A 23,996-nucleotide genomic window follows, 5' to 3' on the forward strand; every position below is an offset into this window, starting at 1 on the left:
TTTGAATAAATCATACAAACTATAATTATACATTGTTTAAACAAAGATTAGATGGGAATGATCATTAAAAAGCCACCATCGTAAAGTTCCAAGGAAAATCAAATTGTGAGGGGTGTGTGTTGTTGGGGGTGACGGAGATGATGAAGAGAATCAATCTTCTGTCTTTTTTTTTGAAGTTGGCAACAATCACCATTTGTAAATTTTAGTAATAATACAGATAAGATAATAGATACCCATATATACACATAGAGATAGATTAGATAGAAGATCCAACAACTATAGTAAATGAATAATTAAAAATAGAATAGAATAGAAATAGAAATAGAAATGAAATACTTCAAATCAATAGTAGTGTTGACTATTATTGTTATCATATCATCATTGTTATGGTCAACACAAGTTGATGCTACATCTATAGATTTCGTTGACAATATTAGATCAATAGGTCTAGATGATAGTATATATGATCAACAAGGATTTAATAATGTTACAGTACCATTACCAGATGTAGGTGAATTGGCTTATGATTTATGCTATGTGCGTATATTGACCAATCTAACTGATCTCTATACTTTAAACTTGTCATCTGTATTTGGTGCTTGTTATAATTGTGCATTCCAACCTTTGGATATTGTATTTATAAAGTATGAATGAAATAACTAAACAACAACCCTTCTATTCTATTTATAAACTAACCTTTAATTTATACTTTTTTTTAAATTTCTCTCTATAGTGGAACAACACCATACTTTACACTTGCAACAACCTTTTCATATACATTTAATGCATCGGTGTACGATCTAATTGGTAGAATGGGTGAAACTATAACATTCTCGACAAGATTCCATGAACGTGGAATCTATGATTTATATATCAATTCAATTTATGTTACTTCAACAAAGTATGTACAAATGATGATGTATACATAAATATATATATACACATATATCATATGATTTATAATTAATTGTTATTTTTATTTTTATTTAGAGGATTAAGTTATAATATAAATATAGTTAAAGATCCAATTAATACATTTGTACCAATAGGAGTAATGTTTGGAATATTTATTGGAGCAGCGATTGCATGGCCAATCATTATACATTATTATAAGAAATCAAAGAGTGAATCATTGGAATTCCAACTACAGAATTTGGAATCGAACCAACCTAAAAAAGACAGATTAAAATCATTGGATGTATTCCGAGGATTGTCTATTACGATTATGATATTTGTAAACTATGGAGGTGGTGGTTACTGGTTCTTTAATCACTCGTATTGGAATGGTTTGACGGTGGCCGACTTGGTATTCCCATGGTTCATTTTTATCATGGGAATTGCCATGCCACTATCTTTTAATGCCATGGAGATTAGAGGTGTACCAAAGAGAACCATCTTTATAAAGTTGGTTCGTCGATCGGTCATTCTTTTCAGTTTGGGTTTGTTTATCAACAATGGAAACAATCTTGGTCACTGGCGTATACTCGGTGTATTGCAACGATTTGGTGTCAGTTACTTTGTGACTGGCTGTATCATGATGTTTGTACCATTGTATCGTCCAAATGGCGGCGGCGGCGGAAACAGTCATCATCAATACAACCGATTCGACGGTACTGGAAATGATAGAGAACGAGAACCATCAGAATCAGACCCATTATTCCAATCATCTTCAATTCAAGAAAAGTTCAAAGCACACTCTGCATCAATGTTGGCCGACTTTATTCCATTTTGGTTGCAGTGGTTATTTGCCCTATTGATTCTGGCCGTTTGGTTCCTTGTCACCTTTTTATTACCCGTGCCTGGATGTCCAACCGGCTATCTTGGTCCAGGTGGATTGGGTGACCAAGGTCAACATGTCAACTGCACAGGTGGTGCTGCCAAAATTGTCGATCTTCATATCTTTTCCAACAATCATATTTTCCAAACACCAACTTGTCAACCCATCTACAATACCGGTGCCTATGACCCAGAAGGAACACTTGGATACCTCACCTCTGTCTTTATGTGTTTCCTTGGAGTGCATGCTGGCCGTACCATTATGACTTACAAATCGAATCGTTCACGTCTTATTCGTTGGACCATTCTCTCTATTCTGTTGTGTGGTATTGCAGCAGGTCTATGTGGAGTATCACAAAATGGTGGTTGGATTCCAATCAACAAGAATCTCTGGACACCTTCATTTATCTTTTTATTGTCTGGTTTTGGATTCTTTGTGTTGGCAATCTTTTACGTAGTCGTCGATATCAAACGAATTTGGAATGGTGCTCCATTGGTCTATGTTGGTATGAACCCAATCACAATCTATTGTGGACATGAAATACTTGGTGGATATTTCCCATTCTCTTTTTATGCTTCCGTCCAAACTCATGCTCTCTACCTATTATCAAATTGTATTGGTGTTGGATGTTGGTTATTAATAGCTTATTTAATGTATAAAAATAGAGTTTTTATTAATATTTAAAAAAAAAAAAATCAAAAATAAATAAAAAGTATAAATAAATAAAAAGTATAAATAAATAATAATATGTATAAAAAAAAAACAAATACAGATAAATATTAATAATATCAATAATTTTTGTTATTATTATTACTTTTAAATTTTACAAATGTTTTTTTATTTATTTATTTTTAAAACCTTTTTTTTTTTGTTTTGGAAAAGGATTTGAAAAGTAATTCAGTGTTTAGAATTACTAGGGGGAATGGTTTGTTTGTTTGTTTGTTGTTTTTTGTATCTGGGGAATATTAAAATAAATTAGATTGATTTAAAATCTCTTATTTGATTCTACTCTTTTTAATTGTTGAGAGAACCAACTTGAGTTGGAATTAATACTGAACTTCTAGTTGGACGTCTGATAACGTCTACGATTGAACTTTCGGATCCAGTTTCATCGTCGCCAGAGGCAGCCTTGAAGGCGTTGACGACACGGATCTTTTGTTGGGTTTGTCTGACTAGTTGCCATCCACGACCGACTTCAACTGGCTTGGCAGTGGCTGGTTGTGGTGGGACGACAAGTGGCATGGACTCTGTGGTGGTATCTGGGCTATTTACAATGGGCGATGAAGAGACAGAATCCTTGTTGTTGGATGATGGCAAGACTGGGGTGCTTTCGATGGAACCTGGGTGCGACGAGTCGACGGGTGGGGTGTAGATGGTTTCAGAGATCTTTGGCTTCTCCTTGGCAAGGGCTGGTTCGGGGATATTGATCATTCTGAGGAGGAAACCAAGTGGAAGGGAAAGTGAACCAATGATGATACAACCGATCCATTCGTAGCCGAGTCCGACGGTCGAAGTGACCTTGTCACCAAACTGAACAAAGATGACTTGGACAATGACAGTGCCGATGAGCACCATGATAAAGATGGGGTTGTCGGTGATACCCTTGAATGGGTTCATGCGATTACCGAGGACACGGGCATTGATTTCATTAAAGAGTTGGCAGAATACGAATGTGTTGAAAATGATGGTGTAGTGTTGCACGCCATTCTTGACGACGGTCTCGCCGAGAATGTCACTGTAGATGTCGTGACCCTTGAACAAGAGCACAAAGAGGACGATGATTTGGAAGACTGATTGACCGATAATGTTACGCCACATGGAACGGGTGATGAGTGGGGCGTTCTTTCCATTGGGTGGACGGTCAAGGAGCTCGGGTGTGGGTGGTTCAGTGGCGAGGGCAAGTGCGGCCAAAGTATCCATAATCAAGTTGACCCAGAGCAATTGGACGGCAGTAAGAGGGGACTCACCATTACCGGCAATGGTACCGACAAAGGCGACGACGACAGCGACGACATTGACGGTCAATTGGAATTGAAGGAACTTGCAAATGGCATCGTAAATGTTACGACCCCAAATGACGGCACGGACAATAGAGGCAAAGTTATCGTCGAGCAAGACGACATCAGAGGCGGCAATAGCGACTTCAGTACCAGAGATACCCATCGAGAAACCGACGTTGGCCAATTTAAGGGCGGGACCATCGTTGGTACCATCACCAGTGACGGCGACGACCTCACCGAGATCTTTGAGACGACCGACGAGCAACTGTTTGTCGGTTGGCGATGAACGGGCGAGTACTTGGAGACGTGGGAGGATGGCGTCCATGTCGGCTTGCGAGAGCTCTCTAAACTTGGGACCTTCCATGCAGAGACCTCCCTCGGTGAGGATACCACAGTTACGGGCGATGTTTTGGGCAGTGATAATGTTATCACCAGTGACCATTCTGACAGTGATACCGGCACGTTGGCATTGCTTGACGGCTTCAGGTACTTCGGGACGGAGTGGATCCTTGATACCGACGACACCGATAAAGATGAGGTGGTCTTCAGGTGGCTCGTTAAAGTCGAGGGTGGTGGTTGCTTCAAAGTCGCGGTAGGCGAGACCGATGGTACGCAAGGCGTCGGTGGCAAACTTGGTGATACAGTCTTCAAAGTGGACGCGAGCCTCGTCGTTGAGTGGTTGGACTTGGCCATTCGAGTCAAAGTAACGGTCGCATTGACCGAGGATGATTTCAGAGGCACCCTTGCTGTAGAGACGGTAGGTGTTGGCATCTTGGTCGACCAAGACAGACATACGCTTACGGGCCGACGAGAAGGGGTAGAGTTGACGGATATTCAAACGCTTACGCACCTCTTGGTAGTCGGATCCGAGGACCTTGCCAAAGTTGAGCAATGCACACTCGGTCTTGCTGCCAATAAACTCCATCTTGCCCTTGGTGGACAGACCTTCGTAGGCATTCGAGTTGATGGCAATACCGTCGGCGAGGATGGGGATGACGTTGGCGGGCATGGTGGCCTTGAGGGCCTCGTTGACCTCGGCAAAGAGGCTGGCGACGTGGCCCGTGACGACAGTCATGACGTTTTGGGTCAGTGTACCGGTCTTGTCCGAGCAAATGTTGGTGGCGGAACCCATGGTCTCGCAACTTGCCAAATGACGCACCAAATTGTTCTCCTTGTACATCTTGAGCATACCGTAGGCAAGGGCCATGGTGACGGCAAGGGGGAGACCTTCGGGCACGGCAACGACGACGATGGTGATGGCACCAATGACCATCTGGGTGACATCCGATGCGGCATTGCTGCCAATGTCTTCCTTGTTGACCTTCTTTTCGATAAAGTATTTGGGGATGACGATGAGGAGTAAGAGGACGGCAGCCGACAGACCACACTTTCCAATGTTTTCGGCCAACTTTGACAACTTCTTTTGGAGTGGAGTGTCCTCGGATTCAACACGCAAACCCATCATGGTCTTACCGTTGAACGAATTGACACCGACGGCAGTGACCATCATCTTTCCAAAACCTTCCAATACCAGCGAACCAGAGATAAAGAATGGGTCCATGCCATCCTTGGTATGACCCTTTTTGATGGGGTCAGACTCACCAGTGATGGAGGACTCGTCGCAACGAAGGGCGTGACCGTCGACAAACACACCATCGGCACAGATAATGTCACCAGTGTCGAGACAGACAATGTCACCGACACGAACGTCGAAAATAGAGATTTGGCATTGTTCGCCCGATCTGATGGCCTTGACTTGCTTGTCCGAAGTCTTTTCGTTCAAGTCACGGAAACGTGCTTGATTACGATAGTCGTTACTAGATGTCACGGCGACCACAATGATAACGGCCACCAAAATGGCGACACCATCGATCCATCCAGTCTTTGGATCATGTGAAGTTGCTGGGATGGCTCCCAACACTGTCGATACAACAGCTGCAACAATCAAAAGAATTAAAATGTGATCTGATAATGCATCTAAAATCATACTCCAAATTGATTGATGTGGTGGTGGTGGTAATATATTCTTTGCATATCTAAAAATAAAATAGGAAATGGAAATGGAAAAAAGAAAAAAGGAAAAAGAAAAGGGAAATTAAATTAATTAAATGGATGGAAATGGATGGATGAAAAATGGATGTAATAATTACTTTTGAACTCTAGCAACTTCTGTAGAATTATTTTCATTGGGTAGACCACCTTTTATGTCACTTCTAAGTGATTTGGCCAAACCTTCGAGTCCGCCCAATTCGGAATATTGATCGAATCCCTTGGGAACATCGACCAATTTACCGAGTTCTTGTACGCTCACTGGAAACTCGTCTTCCAATGGAGCTAATGCTATACTTTCCAATTCTTCTCCCATTTTCTATGTCTATGTGTTGTTTTATATATATATGTGTGTGTGGTTGGGAATTAATTGTTGTTGTTGTTGTGATTCTGACTATTATGTCAAAGTCTCTTTTCTTGGCTTAGCTGCTTTTGATGCTGCTGCTGCTGCTGTGGTCTAAAATACTAAAACTATAGTGTTGATGATGATACTGATACTAAATTAAAAATTACTGTACTGTGATGGTAATAAAATTCGGCGCGTTAATATGAATGATGATTGATATTTTTAATATTGGTATATTATATGTGAATAGTGTGGTGGTGGAAACGATGTGGATAGGGGTAGCAAGCAGGTAGATGATAGGTAGGTAGGTAGGTAGGGTTAATTAATTTATGAGTGAATGAATGAATGAATGAAATATTTCTTATTTGTTGTTGTTGGATTGTTATATTTGATTGTGAAGATGGATAGGCTCTCTTCTCACCTCTGCGACTTTTAAATTAAAAGGTCGACTTCGATCATCAATAATCCACAATTGTGTGTGTGTTTATTTTTAAAATGATTATTATAATAAATAATAGACAATTGTGTTGTGTTTGGTGGGGTATCACAAAATATCGCTAGGTGAGAATAATAATAATAAAGGGGGATGAGACAGCAGGAGAGGAGAGGGAATGAATGGATGGATGGATAAATAATAAATATTTTACCAAATAATAAATATGATGATGAGAGGACACTCTTTTTGTTTTCAACTAAAGCCCATACACAGGATAATATATATATATATATATATATATAATTATCCCAGAGATTATTATTATTAAATTTATGGATAGATTGGGAAAAATACTATACTAGTACGGGTTTGTGAGACGAAGACACAAAGTTGGGATAAATAATAATAATATAAAGGTAAATATGTGTGGGGGGGTGGAACGACACGAAATGGTTTCGGTGGTTGGGTTGGCTACCAGGTGTCGCCGAGACAGCAGCCACGTTTAATTAAAAAACACGATAGAAATTAATTTAATCTAAATTCCACGCCAACCTATTTTATGAGATCCGCGAAAAACTAAAGTTTAAAAAAATATTTAAAAATAAAACTGTTGTTTTGAGGTGGTTGCGAGGTGTGGCCCTGTTGTTGGGCGCGACCCCCGACGAAAAAAGATTATTATTCATTTTTTAAAAGAATCAAAAGAGATTATTGTTGAATTATTTTAAAAGAAACATTTACTAGTTTGAATTGAAATTGAAGTAGTAGTTGTTTGTTGTTTTGTTGTTACTTCAAATAATATATTCCTGATGATGAAGAGGAAGGATTGTTGTTGTTGTTGTTTAAATAGAGAGTTAAGAATGAAAAAAGGGATGAGGCAAGAGATAGGATGGGATGGAGTCATCCAAGGGGTCCACCCAAATCAAAGAGTGTTATGTGTTGGATATGGGTTGTTTATGTGCGTAGACGACAAAAAGTGTTCGAGGGAGGGAGGGAGGGAATGGGTTTGAGATGAATGAATGAATCTTACCAAAAGATGTGGTGGGTTGTGAAGTTGGGTTCAACTTTTTTTATTTTTAGACACCTAGAGTAATACTACTACTGTTTCGATCTCTCTCTGTGATCTAATATATACAAACAAGTACTACTACTAATACTATAGACTAACAAATAATCAGACTATTGTACTTTGTCGGTTTGTGGTGGTCTGAAACTATTATAAATAATGGATTGAAACAAGAGAGCAAGGAAAGGTCTACCCTCTTGATCCAGATGCGACGAAAGAGACTCCAACCGCCTCCTAAAAAAAATTAATTAAAAAAAAGGATCATTTCATCGTGACACAAACTTGTGTGTTTGTCTACACAAAACAAAGTCATACCTCTTCAAACAGCCGTTTTGTCAAAACTCAAAAACTTTTGGTGGGCAAGACAACCCAAACCGAGGCATCCTTTGCTCTATCAGTTGGTTATGTGATTGATTTACGAAGGGTTGGTGTTTGTTGGTCGCCTCCCAGAGATGGCGATTGCCCCCCCTTGGTCACCGCCGTAGTGCCAATTAATATTGTTTTTGAGACGGGTTCTATAAATGAATAAATGAATCTGGCCCCAATGTCACCATCCATAGACTTGTTCTGAAAGTTAACATGATTGATGGATTCCGCCATCTTATAGTCTGGCCTGGTCGACTATGCCGTGTTTAAAAACACCGACACAAACATCCAACTAGATAGTTTGTGTCGTAGATCCACGATGTAGTGTCATCTAACACCAAAACACAACTAACAAGATGACAATTGTCGTCTCTACTCCGTTTCAATTAGTCCCAAGATATTTAGTATCGGGATCCCGACAACGAGAACCGCATTCTGACAGTGTCAGTGAACATCCTTGTGTAAATCACAATTATATGTCTCCTAGTAGACAGTTCTGTACAACATTATATATTATAATATAAACAGACTTTACTTTTCTTTTTCTTATTCTCTTTTGTAACCAAACATATACGATTATTATCCCGAAAACACACACACAAAGAGAGAAAGAAAAGGAATTAGAATATTAATATTAATCATTTATCCGAAAGTAAAGACTATAAAATACTCCATTTTAATCATTCAACAATATCTTTTCATTCCTTCTAATTCAGAGTATATATCTGTTCAAAAGAAAAAAGGTAGATATTTTTGGAATTGACCATTTTTTTTTTAAATCAGTGTCAGCGACATCTGACCGATTGAACATCGCACCCACTTGTACCTTTGTCGCGACGGTTCTTTCTTTCGTTTTTTTTTCGTTTCAGGCGTTTGGTTCTGTTTGTCCATGGTCTTATAAGGTTATATGACGACGTTGTCATTTGGTTGAGAAAATGAAAGGACGAGAGGAGGATGCACCGATTGACGGTCAGACCTTCCTTCATTGTTTCCCCCCAATTTTATTCAAATACTTCTTTTTTGCAACGACGTTTCCTCTTTCCATTGCTGCAGATCCCGTACCTTTCTTTTTGACAACATCACTTCTAAGATAGGGTGAAGAGATTGCTCCGTGGGCATTAACAGTCAATGAAGATGATTTTGATTGTTGCAAGAGATCGCCACCGATCGATGTCATACTTCCTTTGATGATTAAATTGATTTCTTGTATTTGTGATTCTTCAAGTTGTGTCGGTGTAATGACATACATGATCCGATTGGTCATATCTACCGATCTAACTATACCCAATCCAATACATTCAGTAATTGGAAAACATTGTTTTGTAAACATTGATGGGAAATCTGAATTAAGTCTAAACTATAAATAATTAAAACAAACAAATAAATTAATAAATAAATTAATTAAAATAATATTTTGACTTACATTAACATCATTATATTCAGATTTATCAATACATAAACCAACGATTGAACCATTTAAAGCATACATTGTTTGACTTGGAGATACTTGATTGGATTGTATGGCAACTTTAATTTGATTGAATTTGATTGCATATGGTTGACGATGTGAAATTGGTACGATGGTTGGATTCAAATTACTATGACTAATATTTCCAAAATAAGTGTCTAGTGCTATTGTTCTAAGTTGTGATGCCCTTAATATTCTATGTGTTCTACCACCTGCACTCTTATTACAACAATTTAATTTATATAATATTGGTCTTGATTGATATGATTGATTATGTTTGGTGTAAATATTTTCTTTTTCCATTTCCTTTTCTTGTTCTTCCTTTTCTTCTTCATCTTTATAGAAAATTTTATCAATTGTATCTTGAGTAACATTAAAACTATTATTTTGATCATCATCATTAAATTGTTGACCTTGTTGATCGAATTTTGGATGATAAATATTGACAATGTGAGTTGGTTCTAGATATTTAATGGTTTCTTCGAGTGTTGACAGACCCAAACCTGTAATCCAACCATGTGTATTAAATATAATTGGCATGTTGTATTCTTTCATTAGAATAAATGCCAAGTCTATCAATTGGTATAAAAGATGGAGATAGTACTCTGGGTTATGTCTTGGACTAACCTCTCCAAAGAAATAGGTTCTCACCGCCTTTTGAAGATGTGTAAATGATGGTCCTAAAAGTGGTCCATTTACAATATGTAATGAAACCAATCCACCTGGTGTAAATTCACATTGTCCTGCATCACCATCAATATAAATTATATTATTATATCTAGAAAAAAAAATTAAACAATAACAAATAAGTATGTTTTATAAATATTATTATTAATTATAATTATTAATGCATACTTTGATAACATTCTATTTACCAATATTCTATTAAATGTACTTTTACCAACACCTTTTGAACCACATGTTAATATAATTGGTAATGGTGATTGATTATTATTATTATTATTATTATTATTATTATTATTATTATTATTTTTGGTTGTATTATTTTTATTCATCATTGCCAATTTATATTGAATATTATGATTCATAATTTGATGATCAATAAATTGCATCCAATTTGGTGGAATGTTTAATGGTTGAACTGGTATTTTTGGTTGTATTATCTAATAATAATAAATATATTAGGAATAATGATAGATTGATCGATTGTTTGTTTGGGTTGTACTTACAGGTACGAAATCATTCATTTTTAATTCCTTATAAATAGTATTTGTTTCATGGAATGATCTTAGATTATATAAACTATATGAAAAGTGTGCCTCTGATGTTTGTTGTTCATCAAATAATGAGTTTTCATCATATATGTCGTTTGTTGTTGTATCCAATAAAGTTGGTGGTGATGACGATGAGGATACTACAGTTGAAATAGATGTTTGAATCAATACAATCGATTGAATATCAGATAATGAATTTTGATTATCTCCAAAGTATTGTTCAATTTTTGATATTATCAACTTTAGATTTGGTATATTCTTCTTTGTATTGGTAGTCTTGCTATTATTATTTAATCTTTGAATGAAATTGGTTGTATCGAATTGATTATTGCCATTATTATGATTAGACTGAATTGATAATGCCGATGAAGATAATGGTGAATAAACTTCATATAATGTGTCATCGTCTTTGATAGTATAACCATAAATATCAACTGATCCATATAAACATCCAACCAAACATTTACCATGAAAATAGAATATCTAAAGCAATGAAAAGATTAAAGATTAATAATCACTTCTTCAGTCTCATTCATTCAATTCATACCTTATTACTATCAAACATTAATATTCTAGTAGTATCATCAACTACTATGTATTGTATGCCATGAAGTAGTTTAGAGGTCGTACCAGTACTCGTAGTTGTAGTTGTCGTTTGTTGTAGTAGATCGTCATTGTTATTATTATTATTATTATCAGTCTTCACATGTACATTATTTCCTTTCTCTTCATCTCTAATTCTTTTCTTATTATTATCCATCGTATAGTGTCTTTTTGAAGAAAAGATAATAAAAGTATTCTTTTATTCCTCGTTTTCTCATTTTCATTCTCACTCGGTGTCGCTTCCTCCTGTCTCTCTGAATGAATTTAAATTTAGATTATTACTTCAAATCGAAGATAAATAGATATATAGAATGACAGATAATAATCAACTAACTTGTAATACAGAGGATGCAGGTGACAACTTGATACCTACACCAAAGAAGGCTGTTAAAAAGACTTGTGTCAGATGCAAGGAAAAGCCTTCAATCATCTTGTTTAGAACAGATCCAATGTGTTGGTAAAGTATCATCATCATCATTATTGTTGTTGTTAGTTTTTTGAAGGATGAAACTTGATTGGTTATTAATAATAATAATGTTGTATATTATACTTTATATACTTTATATACTTTATTTAGGGACTGCTATCATGAAATGATAATTAAAAAGTTTAAGTTGAATGTAACAAGATTTAGAGATAATAAAAAGGATGTAGAGAGATTGATGTTGGCTGTATCGGGAGGTGTGTCATCACGTGTAATGATGGATCTCGTGTCACACTTTATCGGTGGTAATGGTAGTAAGGGAACCAAGGCAAAGTTGTTCTTTAAGGTGTGTGTCGTTCACATCAACATCTCGTGTCTTGATCAAGTGTCGGGACGTGCCACCGAGCAAGACCACTTGGACCACGCACAAAGACAAGCAAACCTCGTTCGATCACTTGAAGAGGCTGCCCAACAATACGAATTCCCATTCTACAACATTCCATTGGAGAATATCTATGGATGCGATGAAAGCAACAAAAAAGAGAGACAACAAATGTTGATCGATTCATTCACACAATTTACTTCATCAACTTCAAAGGAAGATATATTAGAACATTTTAGAAACCAATTATTATTTGAAACTGCTCATTCTTTAGGGTATGTAAATAAGATAATAAGAAATATGAAATGGAAATAGGGAAATAGAAAATATTAATGTATTGATTATTGTTTCTATGTTTAGATTCAACAAGATATTATTTGGAACAAGTTCAAATAGATTGGCAACAAGATTATTATCATCAACGTCAAAGGGTAGAGGATACAATGTACCCAATGAAACGAATATGGTCGATCAACACAAAGACATTCGATTCATTCAACCAATGAGAGACTTTCTCTTAAAAGAGATTCACATCTATCACCGAAAGATGTCTTTTATCGATTACACAAATCACAATGTTTTATTATTTAATAATAATTCAAAGGGTTCAATTAATGCTTTATGTGAAAGTATGTAATTGGGAAAAAAAAAAAGGAGAAATACAAACATGCAAACAAACGAACAAACTAACTCATTATTTAATTATATTTAGAATTTATTAATCATTTACAAGATATTTCAAATCAAACTATTCATACATTACTTAGATCGGTTGATAAGTTAGTTTCACCAATTGACGAAAACTCTGTATCTTGTTCCATTTGTTGTGCCAATTTATCAGAACAAGAAATTAAACAACTAGAACAATATTCATTGGCATTAAAATCATCTTCATCATCGTCAACTACAACTTCAACAAGTTCTTGTAAATCAAGTTGCAATAATTGTTCAGCTTCATCATCTTGTTGTTCAACCAATAATAATAATAATAATAATAATAATAATAATAGTATTCAATTAACCAATAATATTCACAAACCAACATTATGTTATAGTTGTAATCAATTATTAAGAGATGTTAAACAACCACCTGTATTGACAGTCGTTCCATCTGATTCGACAACAACTCCTACGCCTCCAACTCTACCAATTTACGTCCAAAAGAATTCAACCGTTTTATTAAAATCATATCAATTACGAAATGAAATCAAGGATTTCTTATTAGATGATGATGAATAAACTTTAAATGACTATTAAATATATTTACATTGTACCATCGATCTTTGTTCCAAAAAAAAAAAACAAATTAATTAAATGAACTCGATGAGAGTCGAGTGTAGGGATTTTCATTGTTTAAAGCGATAGTGCATATTTTAGATAGATAGATAGATAGATAGAGAGATAACATTCAACAATGGATATAGGAAAGTTTGAAATTGTATGAGATAGATATATATATATACTGATGATGAATATGTATGACTTGCACCTGCTAATGATTCATTCTATATTTATAGAGAATACAAGAGTTTCAATCACATATAGAAACATTGAATACTACAAAGAAAGAGTATCGCAAGTTGATCAGTCAACTCAAGACATTACCAGATACATTGACTCAAAAGACAAAGGTTCCTCTTGGCAAATATGCATTCTTTGAAGGTGAAATGGTCGATACAAATGAAGTATTGATTCTACTTGGTGAGAACTACTTTGCTCAACGATCAGCAAAACAAACAATTGATATCATTCAAAGAAGAGAAAAGGGTATGATTGATATAGATAGAAGAAGAAGAAAAGAAGAAGAAAAGAAGAAGATGATATTGATGATTTGATCTTTCTTTTCATTATAGATATCAATGCAAATATAAAGAATCTAACAACTCAAATCGATGCATTAAGAGGTAAAATGGAAGTAGCTACTGATATATCAAAAGCACTTAGACAAAATCGTGATGATAATATTATAGAGATTAAAGAGGAATATGACTCTGATGAAGAAAAGAAGAAAGTAAAGTCTAAAAAGACGACATCGACAACATCGACAACAAATGTTGAACAAAAACAACCATTACCACCAATTAAAAGAGACAAGGAAGAAGAAGAAGAATTGAATGCAATGTTTTCAAGATTATTAGAATTGGAAAAGAAGGAAAAACAAGCTGAAGAACAAGGTTTTGATTTGGATGGTGAAAATGATGATGACGATGACGATGAAGAGGGAGAGGAAATAGTAGAATACTATGATGAAGATGGAAATAGAATTGATGTTGGTCCAGATGACGATGTTGAATACATTCAAGAAAAAGAAGATGAGTCTGATGGTGCTGAACAATACGACGACGATGATGGAGAGTATGGTGGTGGACGTAAATTTACAGATCACGGTGACAGATACCAAGATGATGAAGAATACCCAGATGGCGAAGACGACAATGAAGAAATAAATGAAGAAATTGAAAGAGAATTAAAAGAACAAAAAGATAATTCACAAGAGATATCAGAGATTTCAGATTACCTAAAAGAAAAAAGAGTTAAATATCAACATTTATTAGATCTAAAACATCATCAACAAGAAACTTCAACTACATCAACAACTCAAACAACAACTATACCAAAATCTATTTTAAAACAAAAGAAAGAAAAAAAACCAATTGATAGAAATAGTCCAATTGATGTAAGAAATACAAAACAAAACAAAACAAAACAAAACAAGACAAGACAAGACAAGACAAGACAAGATTAATTGATTGATTACTCCCAATATTAATATTAATTATTTCTATTTCTATTTAGTTTATTAAAAACAAACAAGTTAGTTTCCAAGATATTAAAAATGATGTTTCCAAACCAAATCCACCAACTCAAACAGTATTTGGTGAGATTGTTGAAAAGGATAGTGATCTATTTGAATTACCTCCAACAAACCAAAATACACAACATGTTGAAGAGACTGCTCCACAACCAAGAGTTAGTAAATTTAAATCTTCGCGTCAAGGAAAATAAACAAAACCTTAATAATATTATTTATATTATTAAAAATCAAAAAAACATAATACAAAGGGTGTTCATTCATTCACTTCTAAAACAATTTTAGTTTAAAGATATAGAGAAGAGTATAGAATAGAGAATCAAACATGTCAAGTTATACATTTATAGTTATAGGAAAGAATGATAATCCTTTATACGAATTAGAGTTTCCTAGTTCTTCACAAAAAGTAGTAGTATTGATTGATTGATGGTGTAGAATGATCATTCATCATCACTATGATAATTTAGAGTACAGTACTAACAAAGTTGTTTTTCTATATCTGTATACAGAAAGATCAATCATATATGCAACAATATATATTACATAGCTCATTAGATATAGTAGAAGAAGTAGTATGGAAATCAACAAATATGTATCTAAAAATAATAGATAAACATAACAAATACAATATATCATCATATGTAACATCAGGTCGTATGTAAATCAGTCACAGAGTGATATTATATAAGTAGTTGAAAACAAGGTAGAATTAACACTGCAGTGTATCATCATCATCATCATGTGATGTATACTATACTACAATATACTATACTACTATATATTTAGATATTAAATTTATGTTATTACACGAAAAGAAAGATGAAGAAGCAATCAAAAACTTTTTTGGTGAAGTTCATGATCTATACATAAAGGTATGATGATTAATGATACATATTCAACCAACCTTTGATTACTTATCTCTTTCTATAATAATAATAGATACTTTTAAATCCATTTTATACATATAATACACCAATTACTTCAACTGTTTTCGATGCAAGAGTAAGAAAATTGGGTGCAAAGTATTTCTTTTAATTTCACACTTGTATAATAATAATAACAAATAATAATAATATTAAAATAATAATGGTAACTCAATCAAAAAAAAGGATAGTGATAATATAAAATAATAATAAATCACTTTATCTGGAACCAATTGCGATCGATATATATCAAATCAAATTAAAAGGATATTGGAGATGACATAAATATATTTATTTTTGTTTGATTCAAAAAGACAAGACAGAGATGAAGAAGAAATACAATTACACAAAGCAAACAACAAATACAACTATGGAGTAACAACATTGGACAATTCAATCGATTTTGTAGACTGATTCCATTGACTGACACAAATCACACCCCCAAAAAATATATGGGGGGTAACACATGAACTAAAAACCGACCAACACAATGGTTGGTCTGCTATTGATTCGCATATCTACCTAAAAAGAATATCACCACCAACCACTATACCCCCTCCTCATATTCAATTCAAAAACACGTGGTGTTTGTGTAACTATCTATCTATCTGTACATACAACACAGTAATATATGCGCATATATATATGGTAATATTGATTAAAAAAACAACCATCCAACTATCCATTCATCCATATACATCTACTGCCCATCTAACGATACATCCATACCATAACCCAACCATCTCTATCTCTCTGGTTTATTGGATTGTAGATTAGACACGATTTTCTTTTGTATAATCTGGTTTTTTTACATCTACATTTGTTAATACACAACAAATACTGGCAATCGATTTACAAATACATTAATAATCTGTGATTGTTCTTCGTTGGTCGCATACTAATATATATAACTTCACAACAGGTGGACATTATTATTTTAATTATTTTATATTTCCTTTTTCCTCCTCTTCCTTCCTTCTCCCTTTGCATCTTGATCTATCTACTCTACCCATCTACAATCCTGATATTAATATTTATTTTTTTTAAATCCCCAATCCTTTTCACTGCCGCTATTGCTTGTCAATCACATCAACCAACAAACAAACAAACAAACAACCAACATAATAATAGCAATCAATCTGTAATTTGAAAAATTATTTATTATTTCCTAAATTATTCTTTTTCATCCCATTCCTTTAATAATAATAATCATAATAATATTATTCGCATTTGGAAATCAAAGATCCAAAAAATCAACATCAAATACAAAAAAAACAAAACAACAAACCACATTTCCTTAATTGCTCTTTCAATCCATTCTCTTTTTTTTCATTGTACAATTAATATCAATTACAATTATTATATATTATATATTATATATTTAATTTTATAAATCATGGAAACAATGACAAGTTATGATTTATTAAATCAATTTTCTCCACCTGGAAGATCATCGTCATCGTGTGGAAGTAAATCAGATAGCAAGAAATCACATAAAAAGGCAAAGAAGTGCCATACACCAACATCATCGTCATCTACTCCTCTCAACCACCCATTATCTCCACCACCTCTTCTCAACATCAATAGCCACCATCACCAAAACCTATCACAACAACGCGGCAAACACAACTATATCACTCAATTTGTAGAAATTGTCGAGCAAGAATGTATTAGCATCGAAAGTGTCACACTCAATAACCGTAATGCCAACGTGCACGTAGTCGTCAAGAATACATCGTTTTCACTCAAGATCCGCTCTTTGGACATGAATATTATCAATTTTGCCAACAGTCATGTCAAGGTCAATCTCTACTATGCCAACGATCCCATGAAAGAAGTCAGCTTTATCCATACACCACCCATCCAATACGTCGGTAGTAGCTGCAACAACGGTGAGATGTTTTCGATGGATGTCAAGATATCAATCTTGTCGTCGCAGCACCAAGGCAACCTCTTTTATCTCATGATGAATATCAACGACGCCAAGTCATCGTATCCACAACCACATATCTATTTGTCGCACCCAATACGTGTTGTTTCCAAGGTTGACCACATCAAAAAGGATGTCAACGGAGCCTGTGAAAAGAAACAAACCTTTATCGATATATTGACCGAGCGCTTGAACAAGATTGAGAGTCTCCAGGCATCGCAAGAGCATCTGGTCGGCCAGATGTACAAGCAGCGCGGGTTACCCGCCCCACCCGCCATCATCAGCAGTCTTCCACTGCACGACGACGACGACAACTCGGATGACAGCCCCTCTACACCACGTCCCAGCAACAAAAACATTGCCGAGAACTTCCTCGAAGCTTTCAACCGTGTCATCAAGGTGTACAAGGAAGAATGTGAAATACACCAAACTAAATCACTCAATGTCCAACCTATTGTAGATAGTCTTGATAATGATGAAAAGGCTATACTCTCAGACCTATTAGACTCCTTTACATTTGATGATCCAAATATTCATAAACAACAACAACTCAAACAACATCAATTACAACAACAACAACAACAACAACAATTATTAATTCAAGCATGTGAACAACAACACCAACACCAACAGACACCACAATCTTCACAATTAGGATCTACACAATTATCAGGAGCTGGATCTTCATCGACCATGTCCTCTTTCCATCTATCTTCGATCAATCACCACGACGATGATTGTACGTCTTCTGTACCAGGCACCTCTACACCATTTGGTCGTAAACACGCATCCGACCAATTATTATTCATCTCGCCAATGATGATGGGTGTCCAATCACCAATGCACCTCTCATCACCGCTCCTTGCGGATTTTAGCCATGTAGTTGGCGGTGGTTGCAACTCGACCATTCATTCACCTCTATCATTTAAACCTTTAAAATCACCAAAATTTCATAATATTATAGACGACAAGTGTAACACTAATAACAGTAATAGTAATAATAATAATAATAATACTCCTAATGATATAATTGATGAATTATAAATATTAAATAAATAAATACAAATAATAATAATTTAAAAATAATTTAATTTAATATTTCCAGGTTTGTTTGTTTTTGTTTTTGTTGTATTATTATTATTATTATTAAGTTAGTATTATTACTTTTTATTTACTATTATTTAATTTGATTATTTATTACAACATGATGAACCTTGTTTTCTCATTGATAATGATGGTCTGTATGAACCACCTCCTCCTTGTGAACCTTGATTCAAAGCTGCAGAGAATCTTTCATTGTCTCTTGGGGTTTTTTTTGGTGGATTTAATATTTTATCTTGTTCCTTTTTAATTTGTTGTTCCTTTTTTTCTTGTGATACCTCGTTTTGTTGCTCTTGTAATTTAAGTCTTGCCAATCTAACATTTTCATCAAATTCCTCTAATTTTTCCTTTGCTAAAAATAAAACAAATAGACCATGCAATAAATAATTAATTATTAATAATTTCAATGCGAAATGAAATGAAAGGACACTCGCTTTGCTTGAAATGTCAGATGATTTGATGTACATACCATATTCTTGTTCTTTTTTTGTAAATAGGTTTTGAAATGCTCTTTTTATAGTGTTTCTATAGTAGACTAGTAAGAGTGTAACTGCTAGAATCACCCATACCAACTCATGGTTTTGTTGTATATTATAAAAGAATACTCTTATATCTTGTTGTATAGTATCATATAATGATACTTCTCGACCTTGTTGTTGATCGAGATCATCTTGCATAAACCTATTCATTCTTCCTCCTCTACTCATTTTCTCTTAAAACTATGATTGTTAATATTATTACTATTAATATGACTGTGTTTGTTTGTTGAATAAAAGACAATGAGAGAGTACTTTTAATGTTTTTGTTGAAAAGTCAAAAGAGTGACTTTTGATTGAAAAAGGTGTGTTGTTCATTTCTTTCATTCATTGTAGTCTCAAGAGTGATAGTTATAGAAGAATTATATCATATATTAATAGTCGACTATTTCAATCACAACAACAACAACTACTACTACTACTATACTAGCATACAATAATATTGATGGACGATCATTTGAACAATTGTGATAATAATAATATAAAGAATAATAATGATACAATAATAATCGAACCACCTACGACTATTGCTGCTACCCTATTGAATGGAGGTAGCAATAGCAATAGTCCACCAAAACAAACATATGCACAACTATTAAACAAGAAGAGATGTATAGATGAACTATGGACACCAAATAATCAAGATACTACAAATGGCATAATCAATGATACCATTCATCAACAACATCCTCGTCAACCTCCTTTACGTCAAAATCTTGTTTGTTATGATTCCATTAGTGATGAAACTGTAATAGATACTACAACTACTACTGCTAGTACTACTGTTACACCAAGTATACAACAAAAACCAAATAATCATAATGGTCAAAAGAGATCAAACAACAACCACAACCAACAACAACAACAACAACAAAGAAACAAATCACAACAAAAAAACAAACAAAATACATATACATCGAATCAGATACCTGATACTAACAATAATGTTCATATGGAACAACAACCAAAAAAGAAACAAAAAAAGAAAAAGAATGTAACGATTAATCAATCAAGTCAAGTTGCATTGTATCAATGGGTGTTTAGTCCATTTCATAAATACCTCAAAATCAATAGAGTTCCAACATTGGACGAATTGTTTACGGAATTCTATCATCTTATCAATGTTGACCAATGTCAACTACTTGGGTCACAAATGACCGCCACCTATTACATGAAGAAACATGAAAAGGACGCACTTTCAACGCAACCATTACAACACTTTCACACTGTCGACGAAATAGAGAGGATCGATTTCTCACAGTCTCGAGAAAAGGTTGAAATCATCACAAGAAAGATATGTGGTTATCTTCAGCGAGAATCAAACATGGTATTGGTAGAACTCATAGTCATGTCAATCGGTCTATTAAAATCAATAGAATTATTAAAATTAACTTTAGATGTTCAAAATGTTGGTGGTGTAATGATTAAATATAAACCAAAGATAATATTAAACAACAACATCACCAATATCAACAACAATAGTAACAATTTAGAAAAAAAAGATAATAACAATAATAATAATAATGATAATTATGAAAATATAAAAGATTGTCAAATGCAAGAAAAAGAAAAAGAAGAAGAAGATGAAGATGAAGATGAAGATGAACAATTAGAAGAAGGTGAAGAAGTAGAAGAAAAAGTAAAAGTGGAAGAAGAAGAAAAAGAAATAATTAGAAAGAGAACATCAGGAGGAATATTTTTCCACCTTGTTTCAAGTATATTACCAGAGAGACGTAAAATATTCCTTGATTCTGTCGTTTTAAAATATAAAAAGACAAGATCAAAAGGACCAAACAATAGTAAATTCAATCGAATCACTGAATTTAAAGCTTTACCAACTGTAGACGATGTCATCAACCCAATCAATATTTCAAATGACCTGGATACTGATTTTGAAAGAGTATTAAATTTACTCTAAAAAAACAATCAATCAATAAATAATCAATAAATATTGATGATCTACGCGTAGGTCTGCTGCTCACCCCCCATTCTTTAAAACTCGAATATTATTTTAAAATAATAATTTTAATTATTATTTGATTTATTTATTTATTTTTAATTTGCCCGTAAAAAGTCAACAATTGAAGTTGTTGGAAAAACTGTTTGGTGTCATTTCTTTCATTTTTGCTGAAGAACATTAATCAATATTATTTATATATAAAATATATAATAAGATGTATCAATATATAATTAAACTCCCTTATTTAAAGAAGAAACAATTCAATAATAATAATAATATAAAAGATGATAAAGATAGTAGAAAAACAACAACAACAACAACCTCAAGTAGTTCAATAGTTATAGATTCAAATACATTGTTAAATCAAGTACAATTAAAACAAAGAATAGAATCATTGGTATCAATTCCTCTCAAATACCAAAGATTAAAAGGTAAAGGATTGAATACTTTAACAACAAATGACAATAACAACAACAACAACAATAATAACAACAATGATAATAGTAATAATATAATATGCTTGGATTTAATATTCTGTATTAATGGCGGTAAAGGAGGTTTCGGATCGTTGCTTAGAGGAAAGGCAAAGCAGATGGGACACAAAAAGACAACAAACTTTGACAGTTGTAGAGATTTGAGTGGTAGAAGAATCAGACATGTAAATAGTGAAAAGAGAATAAAGGAGTGGCAAGAGGGTGAGGAAGAACGCCAAGTGGCAATTGACAAGTTTAAAAAGAGTCTCAAGGGTGGTGTAACCACCAATGCAGATGATCATGAAAAGGAGTTTGATCATCAAAAGTTCCAAGAAGAGTCTAATCTCGTAGTACAGAGAACCAATGACTCTGTCATGATTGGTCTTCAAGAATTACAAAAGCAAAAGAAGATACTCGCTGAAAAGATGAGTTCAGTCGTCATTGTCGATGCTATTCCTACTACTACTACTGCTGCTGCTGGTGCTTCAGAGGAAGAAGAGACAACAACCACAACAACTACAACAACCACTACGACTACTGTCACTACAACCACCACTACAAAGACTTTAAAGAAACCTGTTGGTTTCTTCTTACCAGATTTCGATGATGATATGGAAGATGATGAAGATGATCAAGAAGAAGAAGAAGAAGAAGAAGAACAAGATGATCAAGAGGATAAAAAGAAACAACAAATTAAAAAGAAATAAACAAAACACACCTCTTATGTATATTTTTTAAATTAAACAACGCACCATCCCAAAAAAGGATTTAAAATCTGCAATCACTCATTGTTGTGACATTTATTTATATTTGTTTGATCAAGATGAATATTTATACAACAAGTAATCTATTTCAAAGATCATCAAGATTATTATTATCAAACAACTTTAAGTGTTTGATTAATCATCAATCACCACGACTATGTTCATTTAGTACTACCACGGCGAGCGCATCTACAAATGAACAACAAATCATAACAAAGATCTATGATAGAATCATTGGTAATAGATCATCGTCGATTCAAATCAAAGATAATGGAACTAAAAGTGGAAGAGGGTTATTTGCAATTACTGCCTTTAAAAAGGGTAGTCAAATCTTCCAAGAAGAACCATTTGTTTCTTATCCATCATTGGATGTTGATAAATCAACTGTATGTATTCACAGACAATGAATAGTAGTAGATTCGATTATCAATAAGTTAAATCGATTGATTATTTATTTTTATTTATTTATTTAATAGATTTGTAATCATTGTTTAAAACAATTAAATAATAACGGTAATAATAATAATGATAACAAATCAAAACAACAACAACAATGTACAAAATGTGGAGAGAGATATTGTTCAGAGAAATGTAGATCATCTGCAGAGGTACAACATCATTTAGCAAGTTGCCCTACCAGTTCAAATATAGATAACATTACTAGATATAGTCTAGTTGAAAAGAGACGATTCCCATTGTTGGCTGCTCGCATCCTATCGAGAATATTATTAGAGAATCACTTTGACAAAACGATGCACAATTGGGAAAATCTTCAAGTACTTTCATTTGCAAAGAAAGATGCTCCTCTGGAATGGAAAGATGATTATGATGTTTTTAAAAAATCATTATTAACAAGAGAAAGTAATCAAAAGAGTAAGTAAAAAAGTCTATTAAAAATATTTGTATTATCCATCATATTATAATATTAATATTTCTCTATTCCTATTTAGGATTTGATTTTAATTGGTTTGTTAGAATAATGCAAATATTATATTTAAATACACTTGGAATTGATGTTGGATCTACGAAACCATCGATTTCATCACCAACATCATCTATTGGTTTATTCTTTCTTTCATCATTTTTCAATCATAGTTGTGATCCCAACGTCTATATGGCATTCCCACACGATAAAACAGCAGTCATAACAGCACTACGCGATATCAAAAAAGGTGAAGAACTTTTCATCTCCTATGGAGACTCTGAAAAGGATATGTTTGATCGACAAACTCATCTCTTTGATAATTATGGATTCAATTGCGATTGTCCAAAATGTACCCAAGAATTATTATTGACCAAACAACAAAGAAATAAATAAAAATAAATAGGAAAAAAATGAAAAAGGATT

At 33.8% G+C, this 23,996-nt stretch overlaps 9 protein-coding genes across 9 annotated transcripts; 6 read left to right on the top strand and 3 right to left on the bottom strand.

Moving 5' to 3' along the window:
• Positions 1 to 327: 327 nt before the first annotated feature.
• On the top strand, positions 328 to 2,461 carry DFA_08785 (uncharacterized protein; the record flags this gene model as incomplete). Its single annotated transcript, XM_004356216.1, has 3 exons — positions 328 to 644; positions 734 to 901; positions 991 to 2,461. The coding sequence occupies 3 exons, from the start codon at positions 328 to 330 to the stop codon at positions 2,459 to 2,461; spliced, it is 1,956 nt and encodes a 651-aa protein (XP_004356269.1).
• Positions 2,462 to 2,791: 330 nt separating this feature from the next.
• On the bottom strand, positions 2,792 to 6,142 carry patA (P-type ATPase; the record flags this gene model as incomplete). The annotated part of the gene is made up of 2 exons (XM_004356217.1): positions 2,792 to 5,813; positions 5,928 to 6,142. The coding sequence occupies 2 exons, from the start codon at positions 6,140 to 6,142 to the stop codon at positions 2,792 to 2,794; spliced, it is 3,237 nt and encodes a 1,078-aa protein (XP_004356270.1).
• A 1,023-nt stretch (positions 6,143 to 7,165) lies between these two features.
• nol9 (NUC156 family protein) lies at positions 7,166 to 11,500 on the bottom strand (the record flags this gene model as incomplete). Its single annotated transcript, XM_004356218.1, has 9 exons — positions 7,166 to 7,184; positions 7,741 to 7,761; positions 7,786 to 7,905; positions 8,091 to 8,186; positions 9,051 to 9,394; positions 9,461 to 10,283; positions 10,361 to 10,629; positions 10,696 to 11,223; positions 11,288 to 11,500. 9 exons carry the CDS (start codon positions 11,498 to 11,500, stop codon positions 7,166 to 7,168), a joined length of 2,433 nt encoding a protein of 810 aa, XP_004356271.1.
• Positions 11,501 to 11,654: 154 nt separating this feature from the next.
• Positions 11,655 to 13,388, top strand: ctu2 (cytosolic thiouridylase subunit 2; the record flags this gene model as incomplete). Its single annotated transcript, XM_004356219.1, has 4 exons — positions 11,655 to 11,800; positions 11,921 to 12,424; positions 12,510 to 12,778; positions 12,862 to 13,388. 4 exons carry the CDS (start codon positions 11,655 to 11,657, stop codon positions 13,386 to 13,388), a joined length of 1,446 nt encoding a protein of 481 aa, XP_004356272.1.
• A 175-nt stretch (positions 13,389 to 13,563) lies between these two features.
• Positions 13,564 to 15,996, top strand: rmp (RNA polymerase II subunit 5-mediating protein; the record flags this gene model as incomplete). Its single annotated transcript, XM_004356220.1, has 8 exons — positions 13,564 to 13,587; positions 13,667 to 13,916; positions 14,003 to 14,826; positions 14,946 to 15,123; positions 15,315 to 15,373; positions 15,471 to 15,615; positions 15,748 to 15,833; positions 15,901 to 15,996. The coding sequence occupies 8 exons, from the start codon at positions 13,564 to 13,566 to the stop codon at positions 15,994 to 15,996; spliced, it is 1,662 nt and encodes a 553-aa protein (XP_004356273.1).
• A 1,293-nt stretch (positions 15,997 to 17,289) lies between these two features.
• Positions 17,290 to 18,858, top strand: DFA_08790 (putative transcriptional regulator; the record flags this gene model as incomplete). The annotated part of the gene is made up of 1 exon (XM_004356221.1): positions 17,290 to 18,858. The coding sequence occupies one exon, from the start codon at positions 17,290 to 17,292 to the stop codon at positions 18,856 to 18,858; it is 1,569 nt and encodes a 522-aa protein (XP_004356274.1).
• A 146-nt stretch (positions 18,859 to 19,004) lies between these two features.
• On the bottom strand, positions 19,005 to 19,622 carry DFA_08791 (uncharacterized protein; the record flags this gene model as incomplete). Its single annotated transcript, XM_004356222.1, has 2 exons — positions 19,005 to 19,267; positions 19,385 to 19,622. The coding sequence occupies 2 exons, from the start codon at positions 19,620 to 19,622 to the stop codon at positions 19,005 to 19,007; spliced, it is 501 nt and encodes a 166-aa protein (XP_004356275.1).
• A 274-nt stretch (positions 19,623 to 19,896) lies between these two features.
• Positions 19,897 to 22,591, top strand: DFA_08792 (uncharacterized protein; the record flags this gene model as incomplete). Its single annotated transcript, XM_004356223.1, has 2 exons — positions 19,897 to 21,351; positions 21,662 to 22,591. 2 exons carry the CDS (start codon positions 19,897 to 19,899, stop codon positions 22,589 to 22,591), a joined length of 2,385 nt encoding a protein of 794 aa, XP_004356276.1.
• Positions 22,592 to 22,707: 116 nt separating this feature from the next.
• Positions 22,708 to 23,966, top strand: DFA_08793 (SET domain-containing protein; the record flags this gene model as incomplete). The annotated part of the gene is made up of 3 exons (XM_004356224.1): positions 22,708 to 23,034; positions 23,125 to 23,521; positions 23,599 to 23,966. The coding sequence occupies 3 exons, from the start codon at positions 22,708 to 22,710 to the stop codon at positions 23,964 to 23,966; spliced, it is 1,092 nt and encodes a 363-aa protein (XP_004356277.1).
• Positions 23,967 to 23,996: the final 30 nt, after the last annotated feature.

The sequence above is a fragment of the Cavenderia fasciculata genome (genome assembly GCF_000203815.1).
Source record: "Cavenderia fasciculata unplaced genomic scaffold Scf_ET2XIPL01COFD4-5, whole genome shotgun sequence".
In the NCBI taxonomy this organism is placed as follows: domain Eukaryota; phylum Evosea; class Eumycetozoa; order Acytosteliales; family Cavenderiaceae; genus Cavenderia; species Cavenderia fasciculata.